This window comes from Hyperolius riggenbachi, chromosome 3 (genome assembly GCF_040937935.1).
Source record: "Hyperolius riggenbachi isolate aHypRig1 chromosome 3, aHypRig1.pri, whole genome shotgun sequence".
Classification (NCBI taxonomy): Eukaryota; Metazoa; Chordata; class Amphibia; order Anura; family Hyperoliidae; genus Hyperolius; species Hyperolius riggenbachi.
The window spans coordinates 347,030,952-347,052,306 of record NC_090648.1 but is presented as its reverse complement, the minus strand read 5'-3'; the positions used below and the strand labels follow the sequence as shown (position 1 = coordinate 347,052,306).

General features: G+C 46.1%; 1 protein-coding gene across 3 annotated transcripts in view; it reads left to right on the top strand.

Moving 5' to 3' along the window:
* Window positions 1–978: 978 nt before the first annotated feature.
* Window positions 979–21,355, top strand: part of SNCB (synuclein beta) — a 100,569-nt gene continuing 80,192 nt past the window's right edge. Inside the window, exons 1-3 of one of the 3 annotated variants that reach the window (XM_068272822.1) lie at window positions 979–1,265; window positions 1,380–1,427; window positions 2,817–2,953. In XM_068272822.1, coding sequence (XP_068128923.1) covers window positions 2,833–2,953 — 121 coding nt within the window. In that variant the 5' untranslated portion in view covers window positions 979–1,265; window positions 1,380–1,427; window positions 2,817–2,832. Of the gene's footprint in view, window positions 1,266–1,379; window positions 1,428–2,813; window positions 2,954–21,355 lie in introns of all 3 variants that reach the window. The other 2 variants (XM_068272821.1, XM_068272823.1) reach the window with 2 other exon arrangements.

Here is a 21,355-nt window from a genome sequence, read left to right as displayed (position 1 = left end):
TCCCAGGGTCATGTACATTATGAATTGCTATTGTGCAGAGAAGTGAAATAAGGTGACAGCATTGTAAGGAGAGCTTATTATTATTATTTAGTATTTATATAGCACCGACATCTTATGCAGTGATGTACAGAGTATATATAGTCTTGTCATTTAACTGTCCCTCAGAAGGGCTCACAATCTAATCCCTACCATAGTCCTATGTCTATGTATGTATCTTGTAGTATATGTATCGTATAGTCTAGGGCCAATTTAGGGGGAAGCCAATTAACTTATCTGTATGTTTTCGGAATGTGAGATGAAACCTGAGTGCCCAGAGGAAACCCATGCAGACACGGGGAGAACATACAAACTCCTTGCAGATGTTGACCTGGCTGGGATTCGAATCGGGGACCCAGTGCTGCAAGGCAAGAGCGCTAACCACTACACCACCGTGCTGCCCGTTATTCATATTCTCTCACACTACACTGGTGCCAGGCTCGCAGCCTGCCGCTAATGTCTTTTACTATCTCATTTCTTTCCAATGAACAGTAATAAAATATATAGATCATAATTTAATGCGTTAAAAATGAAAGTTTCTTGGAATGTGTTAGTCTCTTACTATCTCAGTCTAATAACACAACTGGCTAGACGCAGTCTGATGTAGATGTGAACAACATACAAAGCATACATGATTATAGCTAATTTGTTTTGTGGAATTTCCATAACATCCTACAGTGTACATATAAATTAAAACATTACAGCCAGCCCCTCCCCAGGAAATTGATGAAAATGTGTTGCTCTGCATTTGGAATAATGAGACTATAGCTTGATGGTAGCAGCTGACCCCAGCATCTCTCAGGGGATGAAGCAGGTCATGGAGCATCCTTGCATGAAGGAGAAAAGGTCAGGAGGAGAGGAGAGGGAGGGCCCAGCCTTTTACACATTTAGTGTAATGTAATGGGTGTGTTGGTGGCTGGTAAGCAAAGCCTACAATCTCTTGTATTTCAGCAGCAGAGAGAGGGGGGCAGTAGGAAGCTGAAGGCTCCAGTCTGTGATTGCTGCTCTTGGTTATTCATAGGATCTCCTGCCACAAGGGGGTAGACAGCACTCACACAAGCACTAAGCACTCTCAGAGACGACGGAGGTGGGTGTATGTCTGATACAGAAGCATCCCATGGCTCTGTAGCACTGCCTGCTGAGGGACCCCCACAAAGCCACATCTGATCCCTCCTCTGCCTACTGTATCCGAGAGAGAGAATCGAGAGCAAGTCACCTCTGAACCACAGGTAAGGGAGGATAAGAGGCTGGCAGAGCTGCAAATATACACAGCTTCATCCCAGCTGCTACATCTGTGTGACGTTTCCTATTGCCTTTCTCTCTCTTTTTTTCACTCACACCAGGCAACCCATTTCATAGAGGAGACACCTGGCACAGGACTGGGACTGAAGGTAGTACACGTTTTCACCTCCTTAATTTTCCATCTCTCCATTGTGCTGAATGATGTTGGAACATCAGACCTGTTTGCAGTGCCCTTAGGACATTAGCAGCAGTGGGGGTAGGTGCATCTGTCACAGAAGCTAGATAGAGCATTGGCTGCTCTCGTCTGCATCAAGCCTGTGGAGACAATCCCAGCTCTTCCCACTAATTCCTCTCTTTTCAGGCTTCATGACAAGGGGCTTAGCACTCAGTATAATCACTTACTATGTGTACGTCTGACAGATGGATAGGTAGGGTGTAGCTGAGGTGTTCTAGGGGCATCCTGTGGGCAAGCTCCGGTGCCTTACATCATATTTCCAGTGTGATCACCAGAATCCCAAGCTGTAGTTGCCATCTTTTTCACCCTGCTGCTCGAACTGTCTCTGGGGGTCTTTTTTCTCCTATCACATTTCTATCTTGTGCTCATGAAAACTGCAATGCCTGTGCGAAGGGTGATGCTGGGATTGCTGCACCTCCCCCTCTTAGCCTTCCTCCTTTATTTTGCAGAGGAAAAAAATCCAGGTTTCAAGGACATGGGGCCAAGCTCACCAGTTAATGTTGCATGAATTATTACGCACATAGAGCCCTACTCACATCATACAAGGCTTATGTAACAATACAAATGTAGCATTTCTGGGACTTTTATATTACATATAGCCGTATTCCAGGTACACATATCAGCAAGTGGTCACACAGGTGTGTCTAATATATGAGTGTGGCTGTCTGTGTATTCCATCTCCCATTTTCATTCTCTCTGTCCATCTTCCTTCCTACCATATATATTTAAATGTCATGCTCCCTATCTCATGTATGCATTATATCCATCTATCTATCTTCCAACCTATCCATATCCTGTAAATAAGAAGTCAAGCAGATTATATATATATATATATATATATATATATATATATATATATATATATATATATATATATATATATTGTTTATATGATGTGTCTAGGAGGTAGATACATGCATATATAAACAGTACTCATATTGGGTAAAGCTGCATGATGTAGTGTGCATAAATGTAAAGTATTAGCATTATCCAATACCGATAGGCTAATGTTTGCCTAAATGTTACTGATTTATATAACTGAATATGTCGTCTTAGCAAAATGAGATTGTCAGTGCCCAATAACTGACTGCATTTGCATGCTTGGTAGGGATGTGTAACATGATTTGTGCTCGCTCCCTGCTCCTTCCTATTCTGTCAGAGGAAGGGAATGTACTAATGTGATGTGAGTAGGGGTAGCTTTCTTACTGGAAAGCAGGTCAGTGTGAGCTGCAGGGGCTTGTGATATCACTGCTTCCTGTCTTACCATACTAAGCCGCTGCCTCCTCTTCCCCCTTCTCAGCAGACTGCAACAGATCAGAATGGATGTGCTTATGAAAGGCTTGTCCAAAGCAAAGGAAGGAGTGGTGGCTGCTGCTGAGAAGACCAAACAAGGTGTAGCTGAGGCAGCAGAGAAGACCAGGGAAGGAGTCATGTATGTGGGTAAGTAGCTAGTGTCTGCTCATCAGCACAGGAAGGAGTTGATGGTTATAATTTATGTTATTTTATGACTTCCTCATATGTTTATATAAGTCATGGCTGTGACATGTCACTTTATTATTATTGATTTCTATAGTGCCAACATATTTGCAGTACAAATGAAAGAACAAACATGGGGTACATAATAATACAGACAATGCCATACACAAGATGTCGGCATAATACAGAATTGGTTGAAATAATTACGATGATAAATGTAACATGATGATCAAAATGTATAGTAAACATTGTTTACTATACATTTTGATCATCATGTTACATTTACTAAACAAGACACTAAAGGATGAGAAAGTCCTCCCATTGCTAGCTCACAATCTAAAGGAATAGGGAGGAAACAAGAGGGTGGGGTAATATTCAATATCAAGTCCTAGAAGTAGTGTGCTTTGTAGGATGTATTTTGCTGGCCAGGTGTTGAAAGGGGAATGGCCTAAGTTAGAGCATATGCAAGTCTAAAAAAGTGAGTTTTTACTAAGCACTTAAAAATTTCAAAGGTTAGAGAGTGACGGATGTGCTGTGGAAGGGGATTCCAGAGTAGGGGTGAGGCTCATGTGAAATCTTGAATGCAAGGAGATTATTCTAGAGGAGGACAGAAGAAGGTTGTGTTCAGAGCTCTTAATTTCTAGGGCTTATCTACATTCTAAAATCCAATGAAAACAAAAATGTGCATATAAAAAGTTATATAATATGAAGTAGGGTCTGTACATTTAAAAAGGCTGTTTACATTTGCAGTTCCATAGTGATTGGTGCTGACATATTGGTAAAGCTAAGTGAAATGTCAGCCCATGCATTTTACCAGTGCCAAGCCCTACATACAGGTAGAAACACAATGTTGACATTATCTTCCTCTCACTACCATCTTTAAGGGCTTCTGAACATGACCCATGTTCGTATATTGCATGAATGAATCACACAAGGATTACTTAATTACTAGAGCAGGCTAATATCTCACACATGTTATGATTTGTGTGATAATAACAATAAGAGTATGAATAACAGGCCACAGAAACCATAGCTGTAGCAGTGCCATTACATCACCTCAATTTACAAGGTAGCTACTCGTGACAACCAGTCAGATTTCATCCTTCACCTATTTGATCAGGAATCAGAGATCTTAATTAAGTTTGGCAGGTGTAGGCTACTGTTATTTGCACACCATTATCATGCATTGTTACATGTTCTGCATAACATACAGGCCTAGTGCCTAGTTGAGGACTTCTCCAGCTAGCTGTGCTGCTGGTCCCCTGTGAGCTGTCCAGTGCTGAAATCTAGGAGATACATTCTACCACTTTGTGCTGCTAGTGTGCTGGGATGTTATACATCTGCTATAATTATAAGTTAAAGAGGCACTGTAGAATGCAGCACATTATACAGGATGCCCACTTTTATGGTAAATATCTTGCTTTCAGCATCAGAAACACTTCCTATATCTATATATTGCTGTATATTGGTGTGTAGCCCTGCCCTCACAGTGATTCTAAGCTTATGATGTTTAGCTATGTGGATTTCTCCTCCCAGAGCATTTTGGGAGACCAGGTTTTAGAGCGTAGATCAGGGTGAGGAAAGATTTTACAATAGGCAAACACTGACTAAATCATTTATAAGTTAACTAGACCTAAGGCCCGTTTAAAAACGGGGGCTAAGCCTCTCCCATAACAGCTACCCTCCCGCCCCTGTCGCCACAGCAAGTCAGCAAGCATGCGCGTGCACGGCCGCGACACGTACCAGCACGAGCATCGTGATGTGTACCCGCGCATGCACACGCCCGCCCCTTGGCCCCGTCCTTTTCCTGTCCCAATGGCTGCCCGCGTGCCACACATGCGCAGTAATGCAAAGGCATGGACATAGGGACAGGAAAGGACGCAGGAACACGGGGTTTATTATATAGGCTATTGTTAGAAAAACAAACACAATTTTTTTTTTTATTCTAATGTTATTCTCACTACAGTTCATCTTTAACGCAATCAACCTAATTGAAAAAAAAAATATAGGTACCCTGCTATGTAGCAAACCATCATCCCAATGGGGTTTTTACCATTTAATCGACCTGCACTCAAAAAATCAAATGTGGGATGCTACTGATTGCTATGGACAGCAGATTCACTGGCCTTAGTGCGGGACTTAGTGTGTGTTTTATAACTGCTTTATTCTTCTTTGGTTATCATCCCCAGAAATGATTGTTTGGGTTCCCTTAGCCTGCTATGAAGCTATGATTGAAGCTTGTGTCAATATAACATGGATGTGCCATGTAACTAGGTTACAGGTTAAGGCAGGCAGCGTCAGGCTTTTAACTCACTCGTGTGCCTGCATTAATTAGAGCAGGGAGAGCTGCTGTGCAGAGACCTATAGGGAAAGCTTAGTTAGGCTCTTGTAGGCTTGTTAGCTTGCTCCTTGCTGATTGTTATTGCTAAAAAAGCACCCCTCAACAGCTCTTTTGAGAGCTAATCTTGTTCTTGTGATCTATTTTTTTTTTGTGCGTGTTTGTGTGACCCACTTGCATTATATACAGCCCTGTCAGTCAGTTGCAGCTGGCCTTTGGCCCCTTGGTGGTATAATTACTGCTATGCCAGGTGCACATTATACTACCTATCACTGCATATACCTTACCTACTACCTGTTGTACACTTCAGTGCATCCACCTACCTACGTGAGCGCACGCAGTGTGACTGTGCCTGCCCGGTACCTGTGTGTGTGTGACAGGTGCACATTGTAATACCCATCACTGCATATACCTACTACCTGTTGTTCACTTCAGTGCACCCACCTACCTACGTGAGCGCACGCATTGTCACTGTGCCTGTCCGGTACCTGTCTGTGTGTGACAGGTGCACATTGTAATACCCATCACTGCATATACCTACCTGTCGTTCACAGTGCACCCACCTACCTACATGAGCACACGCAGTGTCACTGTGCCTGTCCGGTACATGTGTGTGTGTGTGTGACATGTGCACATTGTAATACCCATCACTGCATATACCTACCTGTTGTTCACAGTGTAACCACCTACCCACGTGAGCGCACGCAGTGTCACTGTGCCTGTCCGGTACCTGTGTGTGTGTGTGTGTGACAGGTGCACATTGTAATACCCATCACTGCCTGATTCCCCAGCCATTACCCGTGGTCACTCACAATGGCAGACTTGCCCTCCATAACAGATTCTCAGGTACTGAACAGCCAGCAGAAAATGTAAAAAAATAGATGTAATCTTTAACAATGGTAGAGAAAGAACCATCGAAAGTTAGTAAGGCAGTCAGACATTACCTGATATCACTGAGGAAGAGCAATCTCGCCATGCTGCGCACCAGTCCAACACGGCCGTCACAACACAAACCGCTGTTTGCGGTGCGTTACACAGTGAGTTTGGTGTGTCAGTGTGAGGCAGTACACTAATTACACTCCCTGATTGATTTATACACATGCAAGATGTTTTAAAGCACTTTAGGCCTCCAATTTAGCATTCAATGTGATTTCTGCCTTTAAAATGCTGCTTTGCGTCAAATCCAGATTTTTCCCCGGGACTTTTGGCATCTATGCCACTCATCCATGCAAACACTCAGATGTTAGACCCATTGAAATATCTTTTCCATCACTTTTGTGGCCAGCATAAGTGTTTCTAGTTTTCAAAGTTCGCCTCCCCATTGAAGTCTATTGCGGTTTGTGGAAGTTTGCGCGAACCGAACTGTTGCAGAAGTTCGTGAACCAAAAATCCGAGGTCCGGGCCATCTCTACATGTAACACAGGTGTAGCAAGCGCAAAGCTACCTGACATAAAAGTGTTTCCCAGCCAACACGTTCCTCTTGTTACAGGTTCAGTGATTTGTCTGCTAATTATCTGCAGTTTACATTTATTTCTGCCAAAGCAGTGTAGCTAGAGAAAGAACATGGATGATAAATGAATCTGACCTTTTAGTGATCATTGGACTCCCATGATAATTCCCTTCCCTGCTTTAAAAACCAGATCTAATTAGACCACTCAACTGCAGACAGAGACTTAACTAATGTCCTACACCGCTAAGTATTGATTGTAATTGATTATAACTATTTTGTAATTCTGCATGGATTATAATAATATGGAAGAACTGCAATGCTTTCTGTTTATGGTGTCTGTATGCCTCTAATTATATGTACACAAAACTTGATTTAGCTCCGTTTAGGTGACCTCATCTCACCCCAGAAGACATAGCTAAGCAGCGTGGAAACAGGAAGAGAGCTCACTTTGCACAATGTAGTGGAAGCAATCTCTACACTTATAAGCTTTTCTCCACTTAAATCCATGTTTGCCATGTTCTGCATACCCAAATATCATGTAAGTAGTTTTGTTGGCCAGAGTTACAGAATCTGTTATTTGTATTTCATGGGAGATCTATCTTGCTTCTCAGATATTTTACAAATAACTTAATCTGCAGACCTAAGTGAGGTCTCACAGCTGCTTCAGACACTAAAGGGTTACCTCTAGGGGTCGAGTGGGGCGTGGATGCGGGTGGACGACGTCCACCTGCTTTTTTCAGAGGGTGGACACCGTCCACCCTGGCATGTGTGGAGGGGAGCAGCGCAGTGGAAGGAGAGTAGTGGGCAGTGGTGGAGAAGGGGGGACGTCTCCCCCCCGCCCTTCCCTCACCTTGGGGCTCTCCATCCCTCGCTCTCCCCTCCAGAACTAAAATTTGCAGCGGCTGGCAGCGGGCAGCGGGCAGGATTTACCTCTTCCTCGATCCAAGCGCCGGGTAAGATCTGCGTGCTGCTGCTCTGGTCTAGACCAGACCAGATTAGCGGCAGTGGAGTGCTCCCTCTCGCACCGGAACGAGGAAGAGGTCCCTCCCGCTGCCAGCTGCCCGCACATTTTAGTTCTGGAGGGGAGAGCGAGGGATGGAGAGCCCCAAGGTTCCCTTCTCCACCGCTGCCCACTACTCTCCTTCCACTGCGCTGCTCCCCTCCTGCTGGCGGGACACCTGACTACTTATTCTAGGGACATATACCCCTGACTACATATACTGGGACATATACTGGGGACATATACCTCTGCCTACATATACTGGGCACATATACCCCTGGCTACATATACTGGGACAAATATCCCTGATTATATATACTGGGTACATATACCCCTGGCTACATATACTGGGACAAATATCCCTGACTACATATACTGGGACATATACCCCTGACTACATATACTGGGGACATATACCCCTGACTACATATACTGGGTATATATAATATACCCCTGCCTACATATACTGGGCACATATACCCCTGCCTACATATAATGGTCACATATAAACCTGCCTACATATACTGGGCACATATACCCCTGACTACATATACTGGGCACATACAGTGGCTTGCAAAAGTATTCGGCCCCCTTGAAGTTTTCCACATTTTGTCACATTACTGCCACAAACATGAATCAATTTTATTGGAATTCCATGTGAAAGACCAATACAAAGTGGTGTACACGTGAAAAGTGGAACAAAAATCATACATGATTCCAAACATTTTTTACAAATCAATAACTGCAAAGTGGGGTGTGCGTAATTATTCAGCCCCCTCGGTCAATACTTTGTAGAACCACCTTTTGCTGCAATTACAGCTGCCAGTCTTTTAGGGTACGTCTCTACCAGCTTTGCACATCTAGAGACTGAAATCCTTGCCCATTCTTCTTTGCAAAACAGCTCCAGCTCAGTCAGATTAGATGGACAGCGTTTGTGAACAGCAATTTTCAGATCTTGCCACAGATTCTCGATTGGATTTAGATCTGGACTTTGACTGGGCCATTCTAACACATGGATATGTTTTGTTTTAAACTATTCCATGGTTGCCCTGGCTTTATGTTTAGGGTCGTTGTCCTGCTGGAAGGTGAACCTCCGCCCCAGTATCAAGTCTTTTGCAGACTCCAAGAAGTTTTCTTCCAAGATTGCCCTGTATTTGGCTCCATCCATCTTCAACTCTGATCAGCTTCCCTGTCCCTGCTGGAGAGAAGTATCCCCAGAGCATGATGCTGCCACCACCATATTTGAAAGTGGGGATGGTGTATTCAGAGTGATGTACAGTGTTAGTTTTCCGACACACGTAGCATTTTGCATTTTGGCCAAAAAGTTTCATTTTGGTCTCATCTGACCAGAGCACCTTGTTTCACGTGTTTGCTGTGTCCCCCACATGGCTTTTGGCAAACTGCAAACGGGACTTTTTATGCTTTTCTGTTAACAATGGCTTTCTTCTTGCCACTCTTCCATAAAGGGCAACTTTGTGCAGTGCACGACTAATAGTTGTCCGATGGATAGATTTCCCCACCTGAGCTGTAGATCTCTGCAGCTCGTCCAGAGTCACCATGGGACTCTTGACTGCATTTCTGATCAGCGTTCTCCTTGTTCGGCCTATGAGTTTAGGTGGCCGGCCTTGTCTTGGTAGGTTTACAGTTGTGCCATACTCCTTCCATTTCTGAATGGTTGCTTGAACAGTGCTCCGTGGGATGTTCAAGGCTTTGGAAATCTTTTTGTAGCCTAAGCCTGCTTTAAGTTTCTCAATAACTTTATCCCAGATGTGTCTGGTGTGTTCTTTGGACTTCATGGTGTTGTTGCTCCCAATATTCTCTTAGACAACCTCTGAGTCCGTCACAGAGCAGCTGTATTTGTACTGACATTAGATTACACACAGGTGCACTCGATGTAGTCATTAGCACTCATCAGGCAATGACTATGGGCAACTGACTGCACTCAGACCAAAGGGGGCTGAATAATTATGCACACCCTACTTTGCAGTTATTGATTTATAAAACATGTTTGGAATCATGTATGATTTTCGTTCCACTTCTCACGTGTACACCACTTTGTATTGGTCTTTCACGTGGAATTCCAATAAAATTAATTCATGTTTGTGGCAGTAATATGACAAAATGTGGAAAACTTCAAGGGGGCCGAATACTTTTGCAAACCACTTTATACCCTTGGCTGCATATACTGGGTACATATACCCCTGCCTACATATACTGGGCATATATACCACCGCCTACATATACTGGGCACATATACCCCTGACTACATATACTGGGCACATATACCTCTGCCTACATATACTGGGCACATATACCTCTGCCTACATATACTGGGCACATATACCTCTGCCTACATATACTGGGCACATATACCCTTTGCTACATATACTGGGCACATATACCCCTGGCTGCATATACTGGGTACATATACCCCTGCCTACATATACTGGGCATATATACCACCGCCTACATATACTGGGCACATATACCCCTGCCTACATATACTGGGCACATATACCTCTGCCTACATATACTGGGCACATATACCCATTGCTACATATACTGGGCACATATACCCCTGGCTACATATACTGGGCACATATACCCCTGGCTACATATACTGGGCACATATACCCCTGGCTACATATACTGGGCACATATACCCCTGGCATGCCCGTTTCTAGGGCCGTGTGACCAGTGCGGCCACCCTGAGCACTGAAGGAGTGGGGGTGCTGAAATAGAGGGGGGAGTCAGCCACGGGGAGGGCAGCCCGACCTCTGCTTCCCTTCCTCTCCCCGGGCCGCCCTCCGTGCTCCCCCCCCCCCCTCCGAGTCTGACTGCAGAGTGAGCGCAGAGAAGCGCTATGTACAGACAGCAACTCACCTGCCTGCATTCCAATCGCTGCTCACTCGCCGCTAGTCACTTCCTCTGCCTAGCCGCTGATACACACACTGCTTCCTGAGCAGAGGAGGTGACCAATGGCGAGTGAGCGGCGATTGGAACCAGGGAGGTGAGTTGCTGTCTGTACACAGCGCTTCCCTGCGCTCACTCTGCAGTCAGACTCGGAGGGGGGAGCACGGAGGGCGGCCTGCGGAGAGGAAGGGAGGGAGAGGTCGGGCTACCCTCCCCGCAGCTGACTCCCCCCTCCATTATGGGGGGGGGGGGAGTACCTAACTATGCTGGGCGGCAGCTACCTATCTAACCTATACTGGGGGGCACCTACCTACCTAATCTAACCACACTGGGGGGCAGCTACCTAATATAACCTATACTGGGAGGCAGTTACCTATCTAACCTATACTGGGGGGCAGCTACCTAATCTAACCTATACTGGGGGGCAGCTACCTATCTAACCTATACTGGGGGAACCTACCTAATCTAACCTATACTGGGGGCAGCTACCTATCTAACCTATACTGGGGGACAGCTACCTAATGTAACCTATACTGGGGGCAGCTACCTAATCTAATTTATACAGCCGGTTAACTATACTGAGTGCAATTAGACCTGGCTAACCTATACTGTGGGCACGTATACCTGGCTCCATGGGGGGCGCAATTTTTACACCCTCGCCCTGGGTGCATTTTGGCCTAGAAACTGCACTGACCCCTGGCTACATATACTGGGCACATATATCCCTGCCTACATATACTGGGCACATATACCCCTGCCTACATATACTGGGCACATATACCCCTGGCTACATATACTAGGCAACTACTGTATACCTCTGGCTACATATACTGGGGACTACTATACTCATGGCCAGGCTACTTATACTGGGGACACCTATAGACCTGGCTACCTATGCTAGGGGTACCTATTTTGGGGGAACTGCTGTCAGATTATCTGCATTTTTGTGGAACCGCTGTTAACAGACTATGGGCTTGATTCACAAAGCGGTGCTAACCTACTTAGCACGTCTAAAGTCTTAAGGCGCGCTAACCAGGGTGCTAAGTAGGTTAGCACTGGTTTTCTCAATTGAGAAATCCGGTGCTAACCTACTTAGCACCCTGGTTAGCGCGCCTTAAGACTTTAGACGTGCTAAGTAGGTTAGCACCGCTTTGTGAATCAAGCCCTAAGTGTATTTTGGGGAACAGCTGCCAGATTATGTGTATGTTAGGGGAATGGCTGCTGCCAGATTACGTGTATTTTGGGGAACTGCTGCCAGGTTGTGTATGTTTGGGGGACCACTGCTGCCAGATTATATGTATTTTGGGTGTTACGTGTATTTTGGGTGATCTGCTGCCAGGTTTCGCGTATTTTGGGGAACTGCTTCCAGATTATATGTATGTTGGGGAAACTGCTGCTTCCACATTGTCTATTTTGGGGGAACCATTGCCATATTATCTGTATTTCGGAGGAACTTTTACCAGATTATGTGTCTTTTTGGTGAAATGCTGTCAGATGACATCTATTTTTGGGAGATACACTAAGGCAAAGCTCAAACTTCCCCGGCAGACCTTTTACATCACTGCTAAGGTTATGTATATTTGGCCCCACCCATGACCACGCCCACATTATGCTTGACCACGCCCATTTTTGTGCGCAGGGGTTTTTAGGGTGAGTCCACTCACCTCTTTTCCCAGGACTAGACCCCTGGTTACCTCTGCCTATGCAGTTCCCTAGTCAGAAGTCTGTTTACATTAGTGAGGTACAGTTGCGCAAAATGTCAAGCAGTGTTGTCAATTTCAGTGTGAAAGAGACAAACGTCTCCTAAAAAAAGCTTTGATTGTGCAAAAAATAAATGTAAAAGTGAAATGATGTGTGTGAGGGGATCCCTGTCCAGCATCAGGTGCATTTTGACTTGATCATGTGTCCTTGCCATATGCGCAAGCTGTACGGTATATAATGAATGTAGTCTCATTCATATAGTTCATGGTTTTGTTGTGCACTGAGCATAATATCGGCTATCCTATTTAAAGAAAGCAATCTCAAAAGCTCCTCCTTTTATATCATACTTTTCACAAACCTACCGTACTATAACAGTAGTTGGATTTCAGAATTTGTAGGTGACCCATTAATGAAATCTGCCAAATTTGAATGTTACAGTCTGTTCATTTGCTTCAGTGTTCTTCCTATGTGGGTGGAGCTTTGGTTACCTTTAACATCACATCCCTAGCTCAATCCTACCTTCCTGGTATGCAGCTGCATTAAAGCAATAGAAAAGAGGAGGTGGGGGGTGTTACTGGATGCAGTTTCTCACATATTAGCAACAGTGAATTGGTAAGCCATGTCAAATCAAAGAGCCTGGTCTTTAGTGGTTTCTCCTCTCCCTACCCAATATATCTTCCCTGGTGGCTTAGTGGTCCCCCCCCCCCCTCCTCAATAAAGCTTCCCTGGTGGTCAAGTGGTTTTCCTCTCTCTCCCCAATAAAGCTCTCTTGGTGGTCTTGTGGTTTCCCTCATCCCTCCCCAATAAAGCTTCCCTGGTGGTCTAGTGGTTTTCTAACTACCTCCCTCCCCAGAAAAGCTTTTAGTGGTCTAGTGGTTCCCTTCTACCTCCCCAATAAAGCTCTCCCGGTGGTCCAGTGATTAAATAAAGCTTCCCCGGTGGTTTAGTGTTTTCCCCACTCCCTCCCCAATAAAGCTTCCCTGGCGGTCTAGTCATTTACCCACTCTCTCCCCAATAAAGCTTTTCTGGTGAAGGGGGAGGGGGGTGTTGTTTGCTGCAGCGGTCGGAATGGTTGAGAGGTATGTTGCCTGGAGGTTCTCTTTAAAGCCCAACAAAACCATAAATTCAGCCAGGCAAAGTCTGAAAAAGGTTATGTTAGTTTGTGTACCTTCTATGTATTGCTTCTGGAAAGAACTTTTCAGGTTTAAATCTGTAACTGATTTTGCTGAAGCTGTGCAGCTAATCATGCATGCTGAAGCCCTCCAAAGTCAGGTATTTAGTCCACCACTTTGCCTCTGCTAGAAAAAAAGCCTTGTGTTGGGTTTAGATATGATTCAAATTCAACAAGCTACATATCTAGAACTACTGACATTTTAAAATGGAGCTGACTACATTTTTCATTTTTTCCTTTAAGCTCAGTTTTTTTTTCCCCAAGGCTTGTGATTTATACATTGAAGTGATCCTGTTCTGGTGTTCTATAAAAATTACTGGTGGCAAGGCTGCAGGCTGCACTACTACTGTCACACAGAACCCTCCCTCTACCGATGCTTAACCCTAAAAACTCCCTCTACCGATGCCCAACCATAAGACGTCCCTCTATCTATGCCTAGACCTAAGACCTCTCTCTACTGATGCTTAATTCTAAGACCTCACTCTACCTATGGCTAACCCTAAGACCTCCCTCTACCTATGCCTAACCCTAAGACCTCCCTCTACTGATGCCTAACCCTAATACCTCCCTCTACCGATGCTCAACTCTAAGACCTGCCTCATCAGTGCCTAACCCTAAGACCTCCCTCTACCTATGCCTAACCCTAAGACCTCCCTCTACCGATGCCTAACCCTAATACCTCCCTCTACCGATGCCCAACTCTAAGACCTGCCTCACCAGTGCCTAACCCTAAGACGTCCCTCTATCTATGCCTAACCCTAAGACCTCCCTCTACCTATGCCTAACCCTAAGACCTCACTCTACCGATGCCTAACCCTAATACCTCCCTCTACCGATGCTCAACTCTAAGACCTGCCTCACCAGTGCCTAACCCTAAGACCTCCCTCTACCTATGCCTAACACTAAGACCTCCCTCTACCGATGCCTAACCCTAATACCTCCCTCTACCGATGCCCAACTCTAAGACCTGCCTCACCAGTGCCTAACCCTAAGACGTCCCTCTATCTATGCCTAGCCCTAAAACCTCTCTTTACTGATTCCTAATCCTAAAATCTCCCTCAACCGATGCCTATCCCTAAGACCTCCAGCTTCTGATGCCTAATCCTAATCTCTCCCTCTACCGATGCCTCACCCGAATGCCTCCCTCTACCGATGCCTGTAGACACTAAAAACTCCAGCGGGTATAGTTCAATACAGACGGTACTCACGTTATCCAGCCCATGTGGCTCTGTAGTGCACTTCCCATCTAGCATCAGTACTTCCCTAACGTCCCAATCAGTGTTTTAACAAATGACAAATAAACATGGATGGACTGGACTATCAATCTGAAGCTTATCTGTGTATCTAGTCTACAGCTGCAGAGCTTTAACGGGAAAGATATTTGCTGAAGGAACACCACCCCATACAGAGCGCTATTTCTCTGTGTACGCCTCAGTAGAGAAAGCCTCATGTTTCAGCCACACATTATCTTGTAATCAGAGCTGCATTTTTTTTGAACAAGTTCATATGTATGATTTTGCCAGTGGGACGTTCCAGTAGAATATGCAGCACTTGCAGCTGGATGGAGAAGGGATGTGTATGGGATGTACTAAGCACACCCGAGGTGGTTTTAAAATTGTACAAGTTGGATACTTACCTAAGAGGAGGGAAGCCACATCCTCCTTGACACCACAGCTGCTGCGTGGAACCCTCTGACAGTTCACATCCGAGCTCCTCATCATGCATGAGCACAGCCATTCAGCACCTGCATGTGTACTGCCATGCCTGCACAGTAGCAAGGAGCCAATCGTGGACGAGTGTATTTGGTTTACTGCACAGGTGTAACCATACTTGTGTATCATAGTATGGCTGTGCTCATTCATACCGGGGAGCACAGCCATGGGAATATACTTGTCTTGCCCGTCAGATATGTTCTGAGGGTCCATGCACGGCAACGGTAGGGGTGAGGAGGACACAGGAAGCCCTTTACCTAAGTAAGTATCCAACTTTAAAAAAAAATGCCTCAGGTTCATTGTAATAAAACTGAAAAAAGAAAAAAAAAAGAGCTAATTAATCCCATAGTAATTATAGTGAAAAGGTTAACACCTAATATGCAGAAGCGATCAGTCTCCATGTTGCAGCTTCTTAACATTTCTTGATCTATGCTTACTGGAAGAAGATGGGATTATTCTATTTAATCTTGGCATATTTGTATAGCGGACTTTACATCCCTAAGGGACATTTCAGTGAAATGCAGAGCCAAATTAAATGTACATTATTAACGACTATTGCTTGAGCCATTCATAATTCAGGCAGGCAGAGTTCCCTTAAAGAGAAATCAGTCTTTAGTTCCAAAAAACAGTCCCTTCAGATCAGCTGTACACACTGCAAGGGGAAATGATACACATTCATTTTGCTTGCTTGCTTTGCTTTCATTATTGTGTATAGTGAAATTTGCCTTCTTAAAACAGAAGGAAATTTGCAATAATTCAGCCATAAGTGAACATTTGCATGGGCGTCCGCACATAGAGCCAGGGGGGTGCCGCTGCCTCCCCCTGGCCGCCCGCTGCCCCCCCCTGGCCGCCGCTCACCCCCCCCCCCCCCCCATGTAGCTGCCGCTCACCCCCCCCCCCCCCCTGGCCGCCGCGTCAGACCTCGATCAGGTGGTGACCAATAGTGCGGGCGCTAGGACCTAGCACACCACACTGATATGCGGAAGTGACATCACTTCTCATATAGAGCGGGTGCGTCCGGCGCCCGCACTTGCTGGTCGGGTCGCCGCTGATCGAGGTCTGAAGTTGCTGCAAGGTTAGGGGAGGGGGAGAAGAGCGGCGGCTAGAGAGAGGGGCTCCCTGTCACTCGCTGCCTAAAGGGGCTCCCTGTCACTCACTGACTAAAGCGGCTCCCTGTCACTCACTGCCTAAAGGGGTCCCTGTCACTCACTGCCTAAAGGGGTCCCTGTCACTCGCTGCCTAAAGGGGTCCCTGTCACTCGCTGCCTAAAGGGGTCCCTATCACTCGCTGCCTAAAGGGGTCCCTGTCACTCGCTGCCTAAAGGGGTCCCTGTCACTCGCTGCCTAAAGGGGTCCCTGTCACTCGCTGCCTAAAGGGGTCCCTGTCACTCGCTGCCTAAAGGGTCTCCCTGTCACTCACTGCCTAAAGGGGTCCCTGTCACTCGCTGCCTAAAGGGGTCCCTGTCACTCACTGCCTAAAGGGCTCCCTGTCACTCACTGCCTAAAGGGCTCCCTGTCACTCACTGCCTAAAGGGGTCCCTGTCACTCGCTGCCTAAAGGTGTCCCTGTCACTCGCTGCCTAAAGGGGTCCCTGTCACTCGCTGCCTTAAGGGGTCCATGTCACTCGCTGCCTAAAGGGGTCCCTGTCACTCACTACCTAACCTGGGGGGTCCCTGTCACTTGCTGCCTAAAGGGGCTCCCTGTCACTTGCTGCCTAAAGGGGTCCCTGTCACTCGCTGCCTAAAGGGGTCCCTGTCACTCGCTGCCTAAAGGGGCTCCTTGTCACTCGCTGCCTAAAGGGGTCCCTGTCACTCGCTGCCTAAAGGGGTCCCTGTCACTCGCTGCCTAAGGGGGCTCCCTGTCACTCGCTGCCTAAAGGGGCTCCCTGTCACTCGCTGCCTAAAGGGGCTCCCTGTCACTCGCTGCTTAAAGGGGTCCCTGTCACTCGCTGCCTAAAGGGGTCCCTGTCACTCGCTGCCTAAAGGGGTCCCTGTCACTCACTACCTAACCTGGGGGGTCCCTGTCACTCACTGCCTAAAGAGGTCCCTGTCACTCGCTGCCTAAAGGGGTCCCTGTCACTCGCTGCCTAAAGGGGTCCCTGTCACTCGCTGCCTAAGGGGGCTCCCTGTCACTCGCTGCCTAAAGGGGCTCCCTGTCACTCGCTGCCTAAAGGGGTCCCTGTCACTCGCTGCCTAAAGGGGTCCCTGTCACTCGCTGCCTAAAGGGGTCCCTGTCACTCGCTGCCTAAAGGGGTCCCTGTCACTCACTACCTAACCTGGGGGGTCCCTGTCACTCACTGCCTAAAGAGGTCCCTGTCACTCACTGCCTAAAGGGGTCCCTGTCACTCACTGCCTAAAGGGATCCCTGTCACTCACTGCCTAAGCGGGGGGTCCCCTGTCACTTCCTAACCTGGGGGTCCCCTGTCACTACCTTACTGGGGGTCCCTGTCACTACTTTACTGGGGGGGTCCTTGTCACTTCCTAACGTGGGGGTTCCTGGCGCTACCTAAACTAGGGGGCAGCATTTACTTCAACCAGCCAAGCACAGCCCAGCATCACCGCCAGCCAGGTCACAGCATCACCGCCAGCCAACCCAGCCACAGTATCACCACCAGCCAGCCTGGCCACAGCATCACGCAAGGCCTTTCAGCCCGCACGTCATCCCCAATCCAGCCAAAAACAGTATTGCCAGGCACAGCAGCCAGTAGAGGAGAATTGAGAAGCCAGGTGAGAGGTGTCTACCATATTAAGGGGGCATTCTGCCTATTTATGTGAAATGCTGTCTATTTATGTGCCTCATGACTGCTGAATTTGTCTTGTTGGGGGCCTCATGATTGCTGAATTCGCCTTGTTGAAGGCCTCATGATTTTTTAGGGGCCTCAAGATTGCTGAATGTCTTGTTGGGGCCTCATGATTTTTTGGGGGCCTCATGATTGCTGAATTTGTCTTGTTGGGGGCATCATGATTGCTGAATTTGTCTTGTTGGGGGCCTCAAGATTGCTGAATGTGTCTTGTTGGGAGCCTGATGATTTGTTGGGGGCCTCATGATTGCTAAATTTGTCTTGTTGGGGGCCTAATGATTGCTGAATTTGTCTTGTTGGGGGCCTCTGGGAAAAGCTGAATCATCATCCTATGAGACAATAGCATTAAACCTACTTTTTAGCTTTTTAAAACGGAAAATAAAACTGGGAGGTTCTAAAAAAAAGAATAAATTTTTCAGGAGTAGGATGAATGAAATTGTTTATCTTCACAGTTTATTTTCAACTTGGATTTTCCATAATGTTCATGTATGAGTTAAAACGTTTGTATGAAGTTTAAATTGCTGTTGCCACTTTGTGATAGATAAAGTGACTTTTGGGTTGCAGTTTGGGCACTCGGCCTCCAAAAGGTTCGCCACCAGTGTCCTAATCTAATGTCCCACATTGCTAAGTTAATGAAAATTTGTCACCACCCATGGCCACACCCATATTCTGGTCCATGGCCGCACCCATTTTTTGGTGCGGCGCGCGTACGCACAACATATCCCTCAGGTTTTTCGGCGCACACCACTTCTTCCCTGCCTTTTTGCCCCCCCCTGGAAAATTTTCTGCGGACGCCCATGCACATTTGTGGTTACTCACAATGCACCACTACTTAATATGCAAATTATCTCTTTTCACCCCTGTAAGCAGACAATTATCCAGAACCGCAAGACTATAGTTTTAAGTATTACACAGCCACACCAATCCCACATGTAGACAGCCTGTTTCTGGCTTTTGGCCCTCATCTTTACATGGCAGGGATTGATATGGCTGTATGGGATAGGGCTTGGACGAGTACAACAGAGTAGCCAAGCAGCTTGGGGTGACCAAAACCACTAGGAATGTATAGGGGGATAAAACAGATTGAAAAGCCCTCCTACTAATAAACAATGCTTGGTGAAATCTGCCCTCTTAAAACAGAAGGAAATTTGCAATAATGCAGCTATAAGTTAAAATTTGTGGTTACCCACAATGCACCACTACTGAATATGCAAATTATCTCTTTTCACCCCTGTAAGCCAGACAAGCACCCAGAACTGCTGGTGTATAGTGTGGCTGTGTGATATTTAAAGCTATAGGCTTGCTATACACCAACGGTTCTGGATGCTTGTCAGGCTTACAGGGGCGAAAAGAGATAATTTGCATATTCAGAGGTGGTGCATTGTGGGAAAACACAAATGTTCACTTACAGCTGAATTATTGTAAATTTCCTTCTGTTTTAGAAAAGGCAAATTTCACCAAGCATTGCTTATTAGTAGGAGGGCTCCTCAGTCTCTTTTATCCCCCTATACATTCCTAGTGGTTTGGGTCACCCCGAGCTGCTTGGTTACTCTATTATTGTGTATACCAACACCAGTCATAAGGTGTTGATAGTCATAGGGCTCATAACAGACACTTGCCCAATAAGCGTATCATAGCCTGCTGCAGTCACTTGGTTAGCCCAGGTGTGCAAGAAGATTTACAGGGACTACTCTGTAATTTTGAAGCTTACTTTCAATAATTGTAGCTGGCTGCACATTGAAATGTAAAGATCATATTTTATTTAAATTAAATAGAAAAACCAACTTTTTAGCACATTTACATGTTGCTATTATTATTTTTATAGTATTGGCATAATCTGCAGCGATGAACAGAGTACATAGTCCTGTCATGAACTTTCCTCAGCGCAGGTCACAATCTAATGCCTAACATTCCCATAGATATATGTCCCTACCTATTGCCAGTTTTGGGGGAACTATATTCAAATAAACACCAGCACTCAAATTTCATATGCAAAAAGTTGTATGAATTTGTATCGAATTTTAAACTGTACAATTCAAACTATTCTAGGAACATCCAGTAGATGCTATAAAACATTGACATCAATGAAGTACACTTAATACAAATATTTACAAGCAATAGTAACAAACAGGCATGATGAGCCTTAAAAGATAAATTAGCACAAACAAAAATTTTAAAATTGGGGGGAGCAGGCATGTGTAGTGGGCAGGCCTGGATTTACATCACAGGAGCCCATAGGCACACATGTCCTGGCACCCTAGACTTCACCCTCCATAAACCTACAAACCCCTACCAAACTGCACCGCAAATGTGCTGGCTGTCTCAGCTGTCTCGTCTCCCTTATTTCCCTTGCCAGTCATAGGTAGCTACAGGTGCCCCTTAGCATTAGGTAGACAGAGATACCCTCAGTATTAAGTTTCCCTTTACTGAAGGGAGATCTCATCAGTGTAATGCAGAGAGCAGGGTGAGTAACCTCTCAATTACACTCTCATCAATGCTCTGCATAGGGAAGATGGGAGGGAGGCGCTTGGGGAGGGAAGTGAGCCACCTTTCCATCATCACTGTTCCCCTCCTGTATAAATGTGCATGTTGTGTACATTTATACATTACCTGTTCTGTGTCGGGGTGCAATACTGTCTTCCGAATCCACCACTCTTGCATTAGCCCTATACACGTCACACACGCGCCCCGTGCTATGAGCTGACTGCATGTATAGGGCTAATGGAAGAGCGGCAGATTCGGAAGACGGATGGGCACCACAGCACAGGACAGGTAATGTATAAATGCACACATACATGCACGTTTATGCACTGGGGAAACAGTGCCGGGAGTTTCATCATGTTCGCACACCCAATCGACCACACCAGCCTGATATCTTGCAGCATGTCCAATCGCCATGCTCGGCCTGAAATTGGTCTCATCGGCAATCGGCATGCACTTGGTGGCACTGATTTTCATCCAATTCAATTATAATAAGCAGATTGGATGGTTGATCAGCCGCCATGTTGCCTGATGTATGGCCACCTTAAGGATTTCTGTCCTTTTTAAGCACTTCTAATCAACTACCTGCCAACTGTGCTCCACTCCACCCTCCCCCACCTGTATTAATAGACTACCCCAGGCTCATGGTGGAGTCTTGGCAGCAAATTCAAATAAGCCACTTGATGTGATGATATTCCAGATGTGATGATATTCCAGAGGCTTTCCTGTTCCCCTTGAGCTCGCCGTTCCAGAACTGGGACCCGCTCAACTTTTCAACAAGGGTGTTGTGGAATAGGTTCC